This window comes from Fusarium phalaenopsidis (assembly GCF_050370095.1).
Source record: "Fusarium phalaenopsidis strain FUZ10S chromosome Unknown contig_32296, whole genome shotgun sequence".
NCBI lineage: Eukaryota > Fungi > Ascomycota > Sordariomycetes > Hypocreales > Nectriaceae > Fusarium > Fusarium phalaenopsidis.
Window position 1 is genome coordinate 99,501 of NW_028145408.1, and position 17,189 is coordinate 116,689.

The 17,189-nt window shown below is 45.9% G+C and overlaps 3 protein-coding genes across 3 annotated transcripts; 1 reads left to right on the forward strand and 2 right to left on the reverse strand.

Annotated features, from left to right (window-relative positions):
- Positions 1-9,941: 9,941 nt before the first annotated feature.
- LRP88_05636 (PTD012 family protein) lies at positions 9,942-10,898 on the forward strand (the record flags this gene model as incomplete). Its single annotated transcript, XM_083242186.1, has 1 exon — positions 9,942-10,898. The coding sequence occupies one exon, from the start codon at positions 9,942-9,944 to the stop codon at positions 10,896-10,898; it is 957 nt and encodes a 318-aa protein (XP_083101122.1).
- A 308-nt stretch (positions 10,899-11,206) lies between these two features.
- On the reverse strand, positions 11,207-12,408 carry LRP88_05637 (uncharacterized protein; the record flags this gene model as incomplete). Its single annotated transcript, XM_083242187.1, has 4 exons — positions 11,207-11,308; positions 11,369-11,494; positions 11,642-12,065; positions 12,161-12,408. The coding sequence occupies 4 exons, from the start codon at positions 12,406-12,408 to the stop codon at positions 11,207-11,209; spliced, it is 900 nt and encodes a 299-aa protein (XP_083101123.1).
- Positions 12,409-13,067: 659 nt separating this feature from the next.
- LRP88_05638 (uncharacterized protein) lies at positions 13,068-13,577 on the reverse strand (the record flags this gene model as incomplete). Its single annotated transcript, XM_083242188.1, has 2 exons — positions 13,068-13,260; positions 13,396-13,577. The coding sequence occupies 2 exons, from the start codon at positions 13,575-13,577 to the stop codon at positions 13,068-13,070; spliced, it is 375 nt and encodes a 124-aa protein (XP_083101124.1).
- Positions 13,578-17,189: the final 3,612 nt, after the last annotated feature.

A 17,189-nucleotide genomic window follows, 5' to 3' on the forward strand; every position in this document is an offset into this window, starting at 1 on the left:
TAAGGTCTTTAACCCTAGCCTTTAATAAGGTAACCTTATATATAATTATTTTTATTTCCTTAGAAGAAAACTATATAGCTTCTAGAATTAACTCTAGGGAGCTACTTTTATGCCTTATAATTTATTTCTTAAGGTATTTAAACTAAGATTAAGCCTTAAATATAATTTTTAGGGTTTTTAAAACCTAAGGGGTTAATAGTTTAATTACCTCTTTAGCTAGTATTAAAGTCTATAGCTATATATTAAGCTTTAAGACTATACTTTCTAGGTTAAGAGGAATAAGACTAGCCCCTTTAAAGATTAACTTAATATTTTTTTTTATTATAATAGCTTAAAATATAATATAAAAAGCTAAGAACTTAGTCTTTAAAATATAAGTTATAAAGTATTTAATTAAAAGCTTTATTTCTTAATTATAAGTATTTTTAAGTATATTAAAGTATTTAATATTAAGGGGCTAAAATAAATAAAATAAATAAGGTAATATATAAAGCTTAATAATTTTTTTCTTTTTATAATATTTTTTAAATTTAATTAAGTAATAACTTTTATAGCTATTAAGAATTAAAAGATAATAATAATTATTTAATTACTTAATTATATATTAATTAAAGTATTTAAGCTACTTAAGACTAGTCTTATTATTAGTCTAGCTATTTTAGGTTATTATTATAGCCTAATTACCTAGGAGGTTATTATCTTAATACTAGTTAGCGAGGTAATATTAGCCTATATTAATAATAAATAATAAAATTACTTAGCTATTTATATTAATTACTTAAATAATTATAATTTATTCTTAGTTTTTAAGCTATATTAATTTTAGCTTTTTATACCTTTTTATACCTATAATAATTATTTTACTTTAAATTATACTTATTATAAAGCTAGTTTTATTAATATTATAAATATTATCTAATTAAATATTATACTTTATAATTATATTTATTATAAATATAAACTAATTATAAATAATAATTAGATCTTTATACTTAGCTCTCTAGTAATTATATTTATAAAAAATATATATCTTAATCTCTAGGTATTACTTAATAAAGTTTAAAGCTTAATATATACTAATTAGTAATATATCATAGTTAATAAGTAATTAATTAATTATTTCTTTAATATTATAAAGCTAAAAAAGAAATCCTTATAAATCTAAGTTAAAAATAAACTAAATAATAATTTATTCTTTTAAATTAAATAATTAATACGATTTATTAATAATATTATATTAAGATTAGATCCCTTTATAGCGATTAATAAGAGTATTGCGATTAACCTTATAGATCTTTATAGCTTATTAGAAGCTAAGTTTTAGTTAATTTTAATAAGCCTAAAGGGCAAGAAGTATTTTAGCCTTATAATTCGTAGATAATATGCTAGGTGGTTAAGAATCAATTGATCAAATCGAGAAGATGTTAGGTGAGGGATTTTTGGCCAACTCGCTTGCCTGGCCAACTCGCTTATCATGTACGTTATCTTACTCATACCGGCGAATTCCTGATATGGGATTTAACAACTCTATGGCGACTAGCTCCGTGGCAACCCCGCCGGTTCCTCAAGTCCGAGGTTGATACTGTTAACTACCGTCTATCGGACGTCATGTTTGCCTCTATAATCTTTGTCTGTGTGAAAGACAAACTCAGCAGTATCTCCAAAAAGATGTGATGGGCATCCGAATTTCATTCGGGCCCCGGCATCGACATTTGAGGGGGTTTCCCACCACTGAGACATATCTACTCGCAGCTAGCCCGGCTGACTGTCCCGTGCAAAATTTCAAAAGATGAGCCTATTCATGACGAAAGAGGGGTCAGTGATATCCACCTGCCATATTCACCGCTGCGTCGAGCTGGCCAAAATGCTGCACCGTCATCTCGATCCACGCATCCACAGGAGCGCTTTTCCGAACATCTGCTGGCACGGTTCGGTAGCTCTCGTGACTACCTGGCAACGATTCAACAGCGATTTTCGGCGCTGTCTCAATTAGATTAGCCAAGGAGAGAGAGGCCCCCCGAGCGGCCAGTAGTTGAGCTGTTGCAAGATCCATGCCACTAGCTGCGCCCGTGATGGCAATCTTCATCTGCACATTGCCATCGCGACATATTGGCTTGTGAACAACATGGGCAGGTAACGTACGACTTTGTGATTTAAGGACGCCATCGATGTGGGAAAAGTAGTTAGTATGCGATAGGGATGAGAGCTCTCAAGGCACACTGACTGTATACGTTAAACAAGATGTCCCGCACAAGGCCTTTGCTTTGTTACGTACTGGCATCTCGACGCCATCGGATTCACGCTGCCGTCATAATCGCACATTCTCGCATTCTGTAGTTCCAAGCCTGTCGGTAGCGTCGGACTCGGCACCGCGCCGAGCGGGTCGTTTTCTACGGGATTACCACCGATGCACGTCTCGGATGGCCGGCTCCACAGCCCCATGATCCTTGTGATGAGCCGGTAATTTCGATGATACCACAGCTGCCGCGCGGTATTCTGCATGCTATCCCGCGATCCGCCGTGACGGTTGCTGTAGGAGATGCGACGCTGGTTACCCATCCAAACGTCATCATTGCTGACAGCTTGTTAGCTGGGTATGCTAGGAGAACACAGTATCCCGTTGTTGGAGGTTTCAGTGTCGCCCGTCTCTTCGTCAATGGCTGGCCTTATTCTAAGGCGGGCTTAGAACTGGGCCCTCGCTTGACTATTCGAGATGAGTGCTCTGGAACTAGTTGCGGGGCGTCGAAGCGAAGACGTTGCGATCTGGACGATATGTCTTGCATGCCCTGCTCACCTGCCTTGTAGGTGAGAATCGTAGAAATACCCAGTTTCATCCTTTGAGCAGCAAAGTATTGAACTTTGGCCCGTTTCCTTCTCACCATTATCATCACCATGGACGGGTTATGATTATGGTTCACTATTACTCCCATGTTCCGGTATCCTACAACCACGCGCTCACCAGCCTGGCCGGTTGGACTGTCACGGATAAGTCGCGCACTTGAAACCTGATGATGAACTGCTGGAGTTTAATGAAGGAAAAGCAGGCTGGGCTCCAAGAGTCCCTGAATATTGGCTTGGATAACATAAAGGTCAAGCTCGTTCGTCAAAGATGAGCCATGATGAATGATCATCGTTCTCAAACTCGGGTGCAAGAGCAAGCATATCCTCTACGGTTATATTGAAAAAGGCAGCATCCCGTCGCGTATCATCTCTGCTCGCCGCGAGGCCATTCTCGCCAATCCCCCGTGTAGGACTCAGGTCTCTGAATCTCTGCCTTACCTGGGCCCTAGATACTGCGGTATGCGAGTTTGGTTCCCATGTTGGCGGTAGTATTTGCTCAGGTGGTTTGTTTTGCCCAAAAGAGTTTCGAGATGTTCCAGCTCGGCCATCCGCAAGCCGGCGACGACGCCCCCTTTTCTCACTATGGCCTTGAAAAGAGATACATTCGCCTGGAGCCATTCTGAGCTGAGTACAAACTGGAGTAGGAATTTGGAAAGAATGTACAGTAAAAGTGCAGAGGAAAGGGCGTAATCAAGTTGGAACAGCAAGAATGCCTCTGCATTGGGTGGTTAGGATTTGCCTCTTGCTTATCCAACATGGCAAGGGACGGACGAACCTAGGATCTCTCGATTGGCCAAGTCTTTGAGCAGGTAAAAGATTATTGTTGCAGATGGCGCAGACTTATCCAGCAGCGTGGCCACGGGTTCCTTAATGGACTGCGGTCGAAGTGACCTAGAGGAAGGGAGCGAAGAAGCAGCCAAATGACGAGTGGTCTTGTGGCAGGGGGGATGCACTGAAACGATGGTCGGTTAGAATCGGAGAATGATAAGAGATCCATAGAAACGAACGTGATGGTGGAGCAATGTAATGTCGTAAAACATATGAGGGAGTGATCATAGGAAACTCTGTCCAGTTAGATACAATCGAAACAAGCCATGAAAGGCATGTGCGTAGAGCCAGTGCCTTGTCAGATACTTGAGAAGACAGTGCGTTGAGAAGAGGAGTGGTGATATCGCCCTGCGGCACAGCAGAGGGGCATCCCAAGCTGGCCGATATCTCCTGGTCGAGGACATAGGCTACCCACCACACAGTGCCGCAGAGTGCCATCAGGCCAAGACCGAGACCATCTGGCATGCGACGATGAAAGCCGTCATGCAGCGCAAGGCAGAGTGCTTGGCCAATTTGCATTTCGCGAGCATGTATTGGCATCTCGATCTTTGAGGAGCCGGCAGGGTGATGACGAACATATTGATACGCGGCGGACCGCATGTCAATGGAGTGGAAATACAGAGCGGCCAACGATAACACGTCGATTGCCTGTAAAGCCGGACATTGACCCTGAAGAAAGGCCACAGGCCACGTCAGGAAGAAGCGAGAAGGCCCTTACAGCAAGGTCGCATCCAGGGAGGGCGTTTGCCGCCGGGCCACACCGACTCGGCGTAAGCGCCTTTCCAAAAGCAAGAATTAGGAGATATCCAACAAACCACATTCTATGCACCTGCGTCGTCTGCCACGGTTACCTGTTGAAATATTCAAAGAGACGAAGGAACCTTGGCTCATCAAAGATGCGGAAGAGCTCGCCCAGGCAAAACTTGACCGTGCTGTACAGAAAGAAGGCATGTCGGGGCAATTTTCAGCATTTTCCAACACGGCAAAGGCTCTGCGACAAAATGTCAAGGCAAAGGCTAGGCCGAGGAACACTGCGAAGTCATCGTGTAATCAAATCAGTAATTACATTGATGGAGTCACAATGAGGGTCCAGGGAGAGGATAATGGGACATCAAAACATACAAAGACGGCGTGTAGGAGTGCCTTGCACATAGGCAAAGTCATTCCATACCAAGGTGTTGCGAGATGAACTAGGGCGGCCTGCATCGTCATATGGGAGTTCTGTGTCTTGAGCAGCGAGCCCCAGGTTACAAGAGTCACTGGTTGGCTCAGGCCGCCTCAAAGAAGAGTAGGGGATCGTGAATGTGGCCGCACGGCTATTGGATACGTTGAGGGCTGCGACTACCGATTTTTAGTTCGAATTCAGATTTCCCTGCTAATAGACCTAGCCCACAACCTGTTGGACGTAAACACGAGGCTGGAGACGGCAAGCCGGCGCTCATAGCCGACGATAACGAGGGAGGCTGTCTGGGCGGCCCCTGGTGGGTGGGAGTGCGAAGTCGGGTTCGGGCCCGAGACCGAGAGAACCCCACCCAGTGGTTATCATTGAGGAGCCTCAAGGCTCTGGTCTGGTCGGAGATGAAGGCGCCGACAGGCACATAACTTACAGGGCCGTCCTCCTTAGCATCCTACTTTGGAGGCCCGGCACTGCTTGCATCTGCGAGACATGCTAGGTTAGAGACGTCCTGATATTCTTTACTGCTTGACTTACGCGCTGGCTCGGCGAGAGAGATACGGCCAGGTGGCGGGAGACTGTCAATCCACATTCATCTTTGGGTATGGATTCGAGCAAGTGAATGGCCAGTAGAAGAGGTGTTGTAAACGACATAGCCGTGGGCTTTGTTTGTACCATCCTCTCGGCTCGGCATACAGAGTTGTTTGCGATAAGAGGCAGGGGAACTTTGGGGTAAGTATTGATTTGACAAAGTTAATCACATAGTCGTAAAGACCCAACCGGCGTGGCAAAGTCCTCGTAACGAATGAGAAGTCCAACTAATGATCGAAAAGATAGAATGGCTTCTGCGGCAAGGTCGGCCGACAATTATACATACTACTAATTAACATCACGCTACCCCATACTCAAAGACTCCCTGCTCTCAGCCAACTAAGTATCTTTACATCCTGAACTTCAACACACATAAGCCACTTGCACAGCGTCCTCCATTACATCAGAAGCCACTGCCTCGCTCCAAGTCGACACCCTGTAAAGATGGGTTCCGTACCACACACGACTGATTTCGGTGTCATTGTCATCGTTGCCTGTGTGTTGGGTCTCTGCCCTCCTCATCGCATTCGACAGCAGTTCACCGACTGTAGAGTAAAGGTTCTAGACGCTGCCTCCGATATCGGTAGCACCAAGTATTAGAACGTATACCCAGGCTGCCAATTCAACTCCGAGTCTCTTTCTTATGCATTTTTCTTCGATAAAGAGCTTCTCGACAAATGGCATCGGAAGGAGTCTTCTCGGTACAGCCTCCCCTCTGGGACTTAAAACATCTCGTCAGAGAAGATGGCCGAGATTATCAAGAGAGATGAGTACAACTCGGTTTTCGACATTTGCGCCCAATTGACTTTGAATTTCACGTATCTCTCCAATCCTCCTAAGTTATCCGATGTTTCTCAAAGGAAAATACGTGCGCAGTTACGGGAAAGGCTCTACAATGCAGCCGGCATGAGCAAGTGGCTCAGTGTGTTCTCTGATATATGTACCGATCGCGTAGCGGATAAGCTCTGCACTGATTTCATGACCCGCAAGATCAGAGAGCGAGTTTCCATCCCGATTTTGGCCGATAAGCCAGTTCTAAAAGATCTTTAGCACGCGGCATATGCCCCTAGAAAGCAGATATTATGAGGCATACAATAAACCGCATGTTCACCTCACGGATCTGAATGAAACCCCTATCAAGAGTATCACGGCGAGTGGCATCACAACCTCAGATAGAACCGAATATGCTCTAGATGTCTTCATCTGTGCCCCAAGCTTTAAGGCTATGACCGGTGATTTCGGTGCTATTCATTAGCATGGGAAAGACGAGCGTCCTCTTATTGCTAACATTACTGATAACCCCAAGAAACACACCAGAGCAATCTGGCCTGGCCATTGGCCCAAACCTACCGGGGTTATACCATTTCTGAGATGCCTACTCTGTCTATGGTCCTCGGGCCTCATTGGCCATTTGGAAATGCTACCTCCAACATCGAGTTTGTGGTTATAAGAGTCACGCACGGGGCCTGGGTTCGTCCGAAATTGGACAAGATGGTTACCACCACAGCGAAGAGGAGCGACCCTAAGCTTGAGTGAGAAGGCGAAGAAGCCGGGGCGCTGCTTTGAGTTCCTGGCGAAGCTTTCGTCGGTCTTGAGAAGCATATCTTTGGGGGAAGGGGTGAGCCCCGGTAGATAAATGAGAGTGTGCTGGTCATGGACGAATACTGGTCTACCCTAGGCTTTCTTGATGGGTTTATTTGCGAGAGGGGGAAAGAGAAAAACAAAGGTGTTCCATAATGTAGGTGTAGAAATTAAGTTTGAGAATGTATTAACACAGTCGTCGGGCACGTCTTTCACCGCAGGCTTTCCCCATTGAGTCTTCTGTAAGCTCCACCTAAAGGCAAGAATATACTCTGTCAATCAGGCAATTAGACCCCGTCATGAAGCTGAGATGCATCCGTCTCTAGAAACACATAGTGATCATTAAGCTTACGCACATTTCTGAGGCGATTCTGCGACGTCAGCGGCCGCCAGATCTTCTTTCGGGAAGAAATACTATTAACACGAACATTTAACTTAACCCATTTGACAGCGAGAGACTTTGCTACTTGAATAACTACATATTTGGAAGCGTTGTACCAGCTCTGCTCCTGCGCATAGTTGACAATAACTCCGGAGGTGGACGCGACGAGGACGATGCTTCCAGGCTTGCCAGCAGCTATCATCGCTCGGCTGGTAGCTTGTGAGACCAAGACCAAGAAAGATCCGTTTAGGTTGATATCGATTACTCGTTGGAATATGGTCGGGTTATAGGTCTCCGCCTTGAGGTTGGAGTCTGCGATGCCTGCGGCGTGGAGCAGGATGTCGGGAGCGCCGTACTCCTTGACTATGGAATCCACGGCAGAGTTGAGTCATGACGCATATTTACCTTGTAAAGGATATGGGAATTCTGGGCTTTTTATGGGGTTCTGCGAAAGAGGTCTCGCCGAGTTCTTGGTCGGTGTCGAACAGGATGATCCGCTGGGCTCCCGGCTCGGCACAGGCACGAGCGATATTGTTGTCTAGGCCCAGGGTACCAGCAGTGACCAGGACAGTCTTGCCATAGATAGTCATGTCCTGAAGAGTCCGGTGGAGGCAATCGAAGACATTAGGAAAAAGGGGATTAATCGCGTCGGCGTCGGCGTTGACGCTTTTGGCGGTAAGGCGAGGGGACTCATAGCCTGGCCGGATTGCGCCTAAGGCGGTGGCTGTCGATGGCAGCTTGTTATCATGGCCTGGTGAAGGGGTTGCTGCCTCGTAGTATGTAGTTGGGCTTCTTTGTTCATTCAAGTAGCGTCTGTCTGGTAGAGCGTAATGGTGTGAATGTCTGTGAGACGGCGCTGGCGGTCAGTCGTCTCTCCCTCACAGTATCCCACATTAAAGACATGATAGGCGGTGTAGGCGTAGTATAGGCCCGATGATGGAATGAACGAGGTGACTGAATAGCTTCACAGTTTTGGAAATCAAACCATACCGGCAGGTTTGACCTCTAAAATACTTGGTCTATTATGAATGGCTTTTGAGACTGAACTGTGTCGAAACCCAAGACTGCTCTGCCTTGGTTACGCGAAATGTCCGATCACCTCGTGTTCAAGATTCTGACGCCGAAGAACGTGGGCTTTGACCGAGATGAGGTGAGAGCCCAATCAGGGGAGTGCTTTGTCTCCACGTCCATCGGCGCCAACTAGGTGAGAGCGTTGGAAAGCGAAACTCCGGTCAGGCTCGAGAGTCCTGCGGCGGGTCATAGTTTCATGATGGTGGCTTGTGCCTACTACGACCTCTACACTACACACACATGAGCCCATTGTATGCATGTGGCGTTTCGTCACTTCCCTTTGTGCTTCACTGCCTGAACCCGGAAATATCTTGACGACACAAACCCCTGGTGAACACCTGAGATCATGTCTCAACGACCTTACAAGGGCAAGTTGGGCATCATTACCGGAGGCTCTCGCGGTGAGTCCCAGTTGGTGCCGATGAAACAAAAAAATAACGAATATTCGCGTCTTCTCAGGTGTTAAAGTGGCGGTAGCCCACCGGCTGGCTGTTAATGGATGCAACCTGGTCCTCGCATACACATCTGATTCTTCAACCGCCTCGACTGAGGAGCTTTGCAAGCAGTTATCTGACACTTACAAAATATCATGTGGCTGCGTTCAGGCTGATCTCGCATCGCCGATCGGGGCCTCCCATGCTATCCTCCTCACCGCCCAGATAGCCTTCAAAACCTACGCCTCCGATAAGCCATTCCATGTGGACATCTTAATCAATAACGCCGGTGTATCATCCAAGCAGCACATGAATAATGGTAAGCTAGGGCCTATTGAACCCAGGGAGTTCGAGCGCGTCTATACCATCAATGTCCTTGGCCCCTTATTGCTCACTCGAGCCATCGCACCTCATCTTCCCCATGATCGCTCTGGTCGTATCGTCACGGTCTCTAGTGTCTCCTCCTCAATCGGCCACCAGGGTCAATCTGTCTATGCCAGAAGTAAAGCTGCCGCCGAATCGATGACGCGTGCCTGGAGACGTGAGCTTCATGACCGAGCCATGGTTAACTATATTAACCCACCCCGGTCCGGCTTGAAGAGATGGCGTGGTTCGGGGGCATGGTGTCGGTGTCAGGGCGAAAGGCTAGTGGGCCCGGGAAGCTTGCCAGTGAGAGGGGACATGATATTTTCTGAGGTCGCGGGGAATCTTGACATATCATTTGGAAGAAATCGGGCATTGTGCTCTCTTGATTCTCCGAGGATCCAGTCTTCGGACCTCGGGTTTCGGCCCCGCCCTCGGCGCCGAGTGGGGCAATGCGGGGTTTCCTTTTTGGGCAACTAGTCACCAAGACTCCCAGCTTCGCAAACAGTCTTGGCGTTTGACGATGGGGAAGCGGAGTTGAGCCCTTAAGACACCGCTGATTTGGGCTACCATGATATTTCTTGTCGTATAAGACAATCAGTAGACACGCTTGCAAGAAGCACTGGCAAGTGATGCACCCTAAACACCAAGTACCGTCTCCTCCCAGAAGATCGTAATGAAAGTAACACAGCTGAGGCTCTCGCCGCCGTTCCTTGAGGACATCGCTCAGACTCTGGCCAAGGCGCTCCCCTCAAACTATATCACCTCATCGGCCACAGTCACCGACCTGCGCCAGACGCCCTTCAAGGTCACCGGCGAGGGTCTCACCGGGTCCGAGACTGCTGCCGACATCGGTGGCCAGGTTGACCTACCCCCCCAACCGTATCTCCACAAGACCTACTCGCTTATCGAGAGCGCTAAGCTCATGGGTCTGTCTCCAGGAAAGGGAGTCATTATCGGGGCAGGGGCTGGCCCCTTTCTCGTTGACGGCACCAACTCAGAACTCGCCCACCATCTCAGCTGGGGGAACGGTTTCGACAGCGTGACGAACCTGACTCGGGCCGCCCAGCTAAGTAAAGAGGGCAGTGCGTTGCCCGTCTGCTGTCCCTTGTCTGGAAGTACCGACTTTGGCCTGATGATGAATCTCTACGGATCGACAGGCCTTCCGGGACCGGTGATCAAGCTCAGCGCACGCGGTCGCCGGGGTGATGTCAGCAGCTGTACGGATTTCATCCGCCAGTCCCTCGCAAAAGCCTATGGTATGGATCTCCAGGTCTCGCTCAGCGGCGTGTTCGTCATAAAGTCAGGCAAGGCCAAGTTGTACGTCATACCACCCTTCCCAAAGGTCGACCCGCCGCCGTTCAAGTTTCACAACCAGGAGCACCTCGACGGCTGGTTGTCGTACCATACTTTTGGAGGGCCTATGATCTGCCTCGCAGTCCTCCACTCCGGGGATCCTGAGAAGATTGGCATCAGACTGGAGTACACGCATTGCTATTCAGATGAGAGGGGAGAGGGGGGTCACTACCATTACGATCTACAAGACTCTCCCGAGAACGAGGAGGTGGAGTACGAAAGATACTTCAACACCATCAAGACCTTCCACCAGACTGTTTACGCGAGAACGGACTAGCTGAACAATAGTTGAAGATATCTGAGCAAGCAAAAGGGGGTCCAGTAAGGTGACCCTCCAGTGCCCCGCAGCATTTCCCTGAGATTTCTTCGCCAATATCATGGGCTAATCAAGCCTCGTGAAGTTCGTTTGCTTAGGTATGTCCATAGTAGAGATGCCCAGGTACAACTGTATGATTGATCGGATTCAGAGACTACGAGTACAGATGAAACACTTTTTCAAATTCCAAGTAAGATGAGTGAGTGGTGCAAGGTCATTAGATCATCGCTTCCTATCGTGTACATGCTAATGTTCACTTTCATCTTTGTTCATGCAGAGAGAGGCCCAACCAGCATCTTGTAAACTTGTACAGCAGCAGAAGCAATAGTCAGGTTGGAGCCAATAGTGGCAGCTTTGGTCACAGCTTTAGCCTATTAGTTGTGACGTCAGCAATTCAGGCTCACCAAAACATCGTGTTAGCGCAGAATCACCAGACGAGCGCCAAACTCCTTGGACTCCTCGACCTCCCTCAGGTACCAGGACCCTTTCCTCATCTTGAGGGCGTACTTCTCAAACTTCACATTCCAGCCAGCGGCGCCGCAGACAATGTCAAAGATCTACTCGGTATTGAGGCCTGCAGCATCTGTTAATGCGTGTGACTCGGCAGTCGCAGCCAGGTGCACTCCGACCATTATGTCCTAAATATCCTGCAGCGTGATGGCTGAGGAGCTTGTATCCTTGGTGACCTTGGTCTGCTAATGCACGGCGTCGTCGGGCCCGTCGCGGAGGTACAGGCGCCAGGTGGCCGAGTCGTCCATACCTGGCCAGCCGATGTAGACGGTGGTCTGGTAGATCTGCTCGGCCATGGCAACGAGGGGCACGGGGACCGACTTCTCGCCCGCGGTTCGCACGATGATGGACAAGTCCTTTTGGCCATTGGTCATGGCTGAGTAAACCGTCTCATCGCCATCGAGGGCATGGGTAATACGGTTCTTCATGATTGACCTGGCGCCCGCGCCGCCTTGAACGTGGTCATAAACCGTCTGGGTATTGAGACCAGCCCTGACAGCAAGAGCCATGACCTCGGCGACCAGCGCGATAACAATCTCGGGCCTGACTTGGTGGACGACTTTTCCGTTGACACCGGAACCCGTTTCACCATTTGATGAGTCAGTTGTCTTGATCCGGCTGACCTTGGAAACGAACGACCGAGAATAGAGTTGGCAAGGTCGAGACCAGCGTCGGTGCCGCAGGCAAACATAGTCATTGATCAGCGGCCCTACTGGAAGAAGGCCGACGAGACCTGGAAGTGGTTGATGACGATGACGAGCAGCACTTCGGCGGCCTCGGCGGCTTCCTTGGGACTTGAGGTTGCCTTTCCTCCTCTTTGAACGAACATGTCGACGAGGGTGGGGACAATCTCATAGCCAGAGACCGTGAAGCCGTTCATGATCAGGTTCCTGGGCATGCCAATGCCCATGGCACCAAGGCCACAGACGCTGACGCGCGGCAAACTGGATTTGGGAGACATGATGAGATAATGGGAAGCTGGAGATATGTGGGCTTGTGAATGTTTTATGTCGTGATTGCAGTGAAATGGAGGTCTCAGTTTACATGATATATTCCATTTCTATACTATCGTGAGCCTCCACCACGTTCCACCATTTCTCTCCAGTCATCACTTACACTCTCGGCCCCGACAACCAAGCGATGCCTCGCGGAATCACCATGCCCGGGAAATGGAAAGGGTGTGCCCGTAAGAGGCTTCTCTGGCGGACAATGTAAAAGCCCCATGATCTACATACCCAACCTTCCACACTGGGTGACGTTCCTGAATGCTTCGCCAGACGCGCGTGAATCAATCAGTGGAGGAAGGGATCGCGATAGTCTGTAAGGATCTGTGACACGGTAGCGACGACGACTAAGACCTCTTGCTGCTCAGTCTCGTCTTGACGCTTACACATTTCTGGCACAAAAATGGCGAGGGGGCCATCAGCAAAGAGACATTACGGGTTCCGTACGCCTAGGTAACTTACCTGCAAATGCCAGTGACATGATTGTGTAGTTGGTAGCCCATCTCAGGTGCCGCTTGTGCGACTCGGACTGCACCACCCGATGCATTTGGCCCATGGCTATGAACAGGACAAACTTGACAACTTCCCTTAGGATCATGTTGCAGCTCATTGCCATTCACAGAGACTGGTTATTAGTCAGACGGCCAATTGTCGCATATCCTAAGAACATCATGGTGTAACTTGGCTGGTATTGAAGACTGGTGCCCTGGAAGGAGGACAAGTCGTAGCCGCTATCTTCGTGAAGAGCGTCCCAGTGTTGGAACCATTCGTCAAATCTCGTGTTCATGCTCTGCATTCTCTGCAGCCCGCTACTTTCGAGATCAGTGGCTAACGTGATGGCACGCAGGAGCTCGTCACAAATCTGTACGGCCTCAACCAGAGAGGCGAGCCTCATGTTTGTTGGTGGTACGTGGGACTGACATGTTAGATGGACCAGGTCTTACGAGGATACCGGTGGCATTCGGGATGTCTTGGCCATGCCCATGGCAATCTCGCGCTCGATGAAGCACAGCGCGAGCCAGACCCGTGCCCCATGGGTGATTTGCCTCCGCTTCTCCGAATGGTTGAAATAGCCGATCTGGTCGGGCTTCTGCTCGTGCTTGTCGAGGCTGAGATCGAGAGCCATCTACAGTGTATGGCCCAGGGCGTACCATGTGCCCTCAGCGTAAGCCACGAGCCGGATCATAGCCTAGACCTTGCCAAGCGATACAGGATAGTAAAACATCCTCCCAGACATCAGGTCCTTAACATCTTGCACGCACGCAAAGCTCGAGGGTGACCATCCGATACACGAAGCAAGGAAGGGTATGACGGTGAAGCAAAACGGCTCTCGAGTGCGCAACATCCTGAAGCTATCGAGCATGGTATCGAATATCCGCAGAAAGTTGACCATGTTCATCATGAAGCTGTTGAACAGGTGCCAGGCGTGTTTCTGGTAGATGAGACCACGAACCATAACATCGTCTTGACGTACGTTTTGGCCAAAGAATAATAGCAGACAGGGTGCAGGCCTGTGCTGCCCGAAACTATGGTATGTATCGAAAGGCGTCTTGTTATTGTCTTGGGTCGAATCATCGCGGTGGCTCATGTTGTGCGTGGCAGAAACTGGGGCCCTCATGTCCTTGGACGTCAGCTCCGAATTTTGCGTGGTCTTAGTGAGCTGATAGATGGCAGACCGTTCCCCAGGTCACTCTCACGATCTTCAGGCTCAGTTAACCCATCAAAGGCTAGGCTATAACTATAATAAAAAATAGATCTTAAAATATAATATAATATTACAACCTAATATTAATATAATAGCCTATTTAAATATCTATAACGTACATGATAAGCATGCCGGACAGACAAGTATGCCGGACAAAAATCCCTCATCCTACATCCTCTCTATTTAATCAATTAATTCTTAACCACCCAGTATATCACAGGCAAATAATAAGGCTAGAATCCTTCTTGCCCTTCAAGCCTATCAAAATAACCCAAAAATAAGTCTCCGACGCGCTGCAGAGCTCTATAAAGTCTATCATAGTACTCTCTTTGATCGAGAGAATGGCATTACTACGCGCTATGATTAGATCCCTAAGTTATATAAGCTATCTGATCTAGAGGAATAGATTATTATTTAGTTCATTCTCGACCTAGATTTGCGAGGATTTCCCCCCCGGCTGCATAGTATAAAAGAAATAACTAATTAATTACTTACTAATTATAATATATTACTAATTAGCATGCGCTAGGTATTAAACTTTGTTAAGTAATACCTAGAGCTTAAGATATATTTTTTTAAGAGATATAATTACTAGAGAGCTAAATATAAAGACCTAATTATTATATATAATATATATAATAAGCGAGTGGGACAGATAAGTGAGCGGGATAGCTAGATTGTATATTAAAACTAGGATTTTTAAACTTTAATAAAAACTTTAATAAAATAGCTAGAAACTTATAAAGAGTATTTCTAGCTATTTAACTTATAAATAAAGTATATCTAATTTTTATAGATTTTTAAAAAATCTCCTTTATAAAGAAATAGCTATTTATATAGTATGAATATACTTTTTCTAAACTACCCTATAGGGTATTTTTCTAATAATCTATAAAAATTAGAATTAATAATATATTATATAATTAAGCTAACTTCTAATTTTTAGCTTTCCTTAGCTTAATATAAATTTTCTAGAATTATTTAAAAATCCTAGTTTTAATATATAATCTAGCTATCCCGCTCGCTTATCTATCCCACTTGCTTATTATATATATTAACTAATATAATATATATAATAAGCAAGCGCTATAGACAAGTAAGCGCCGCACTTTTCTTAACCCTCTTTAATAAGATCATAATAAAAACATAATAAATTAATTAATTAATTAAAACTACTCGCTATACTTTTCCCTAGAGGTCTTAATTACTACTTAATATATTCTAGCATTATGACCGGGCTTACCGCATACTTTATAGTGCCGAACTCCCGGTCGCGCTGACCTTCCTTAACCACCACTTCTCGATAATTTAGCTATTACCTGCGCATTAATATCTATCTAATTAATTACTTGCCTTCCTTCCTCTACTATTATTACCCCTCTCTTTTATAGCTAGGTTCTTTTTGCCCTTCGGCGCCGGCTTAGTATCTCATTCGCCTATCGAAGATCCTATACCTTAGCCCTTAATAATATTATCTTATATATAATTGCCTTTATTCCCTTAGAAAGATACTTTAATGCCTTAAGAATTGACTCTGGGGAGCTACTTTAATATCTTTTGATTCATCTTTTAAGGTATTTAGACTAAGATTTAGCCTTAAGCACTATCCTTAGGGTCTTTAAAGCCCAAGGGGTTAAGGGCCCGGCCTCCTCCTTAACCGGCGTTAGAGTCCATAGCTACACATCAAGCTTTAAGACCACACTTTCCGGGTCAAGAGGGACAAGTCTAGCCCCTCTAAAAGCAGACTTGATATTTTGTTCCGTTATAGTAGCTTAATAAGCGGCATAGAAGGCCAGGAAGAACTTAGTCTTAGAAACATAGGTAATAGAGCATCTAATTAGATGCTTTATTTCTCGATTATAAGCCTTTTTAAGTAGGCTAAAGTACCCGATATTAAGAGGCTAAAGTAAATAAGATAAATAAGGCGGCATATAAAGCGTAATAATTTTATTCTCCTTATAATATCTCTCGAAGTTAACGGAGTAATAACTTTTATAGCTATTAAGGACTAAAAGATAATAGCGACTATTTAATCGCTTAATTATACACCGGTCAAAGTGCTTTAGCCACTCGAGACCGGTCTCGTTATTAGTCTAGCCATTTTGGGAGGTTGCAATAATCTAATCGCCCGGGAGGTTGCTTTCTCTATACCAGTTAGCGAGGTGATATTGGCCCGCACCTATGATAAACGGCTGAATCGCTTGGCCCTCCGCATTGATCGCCTGAATCACTGTAATCTATTCCCGGCTTCTAGGCTATATTGATTTTAGTCGACTACGCCTTTCTACGCTAGTAATAACCATTCCGCTTATAATTATACCCATAAGGAAGCCAGTCTTATCAAAGTTCTAGATATTATCTGATTAGATGCTATACTTCGCAATTATATTCACCACGAGCTAAAACTACTTCTAGATTTCCTCTAGATCTTTATACTTAGCCCTCTAGTAGTTATATTTACGAAAAAAACATATCTTTAACTTTTCTTATCGCCTAATAAAGTTAGAAGCCCAGCGCTTGCCGATGGGTAGCGCGTCGCGGTCGGCAAGTAGTTAATTAGCTATTACTTTAATAGCACGTAGTCGCAGGGGAAAACGTCGCGCATCTAGGTCGAGAATGAATTGAACTATGATCTGTTCCTCTAGATTAGATAGTCGGCGTGAATTTGGGATAATATCGCGTCGGGATTAAATGCCCTGCTAGCGGCGACGTAGCCGCTGCTCATTAATCTTATATATCCCTATAGCGCTTTGGATGCTTAGTTTTAGGTTATTTTAAAGGGCTTAAAGGGTAAGAAGTATTCTAGCCTTAGTATTTAGGTCTAATATATTTAGTGGTTAATAATTAATTAATTAAATGAAAAGTTAAGTATAGGAGGGAAAAGTGCGGCGCTTGCTTGTCTGCGGCGCTTGCTTATTATATATGTTATGCTTATAATAAATATAATTATAAAGTATAATATCTAATTAAATAATATTTATAATATTAATAAAACTAGCTTTATAATAAGTATAATTTAAAGTAAAATAGTTA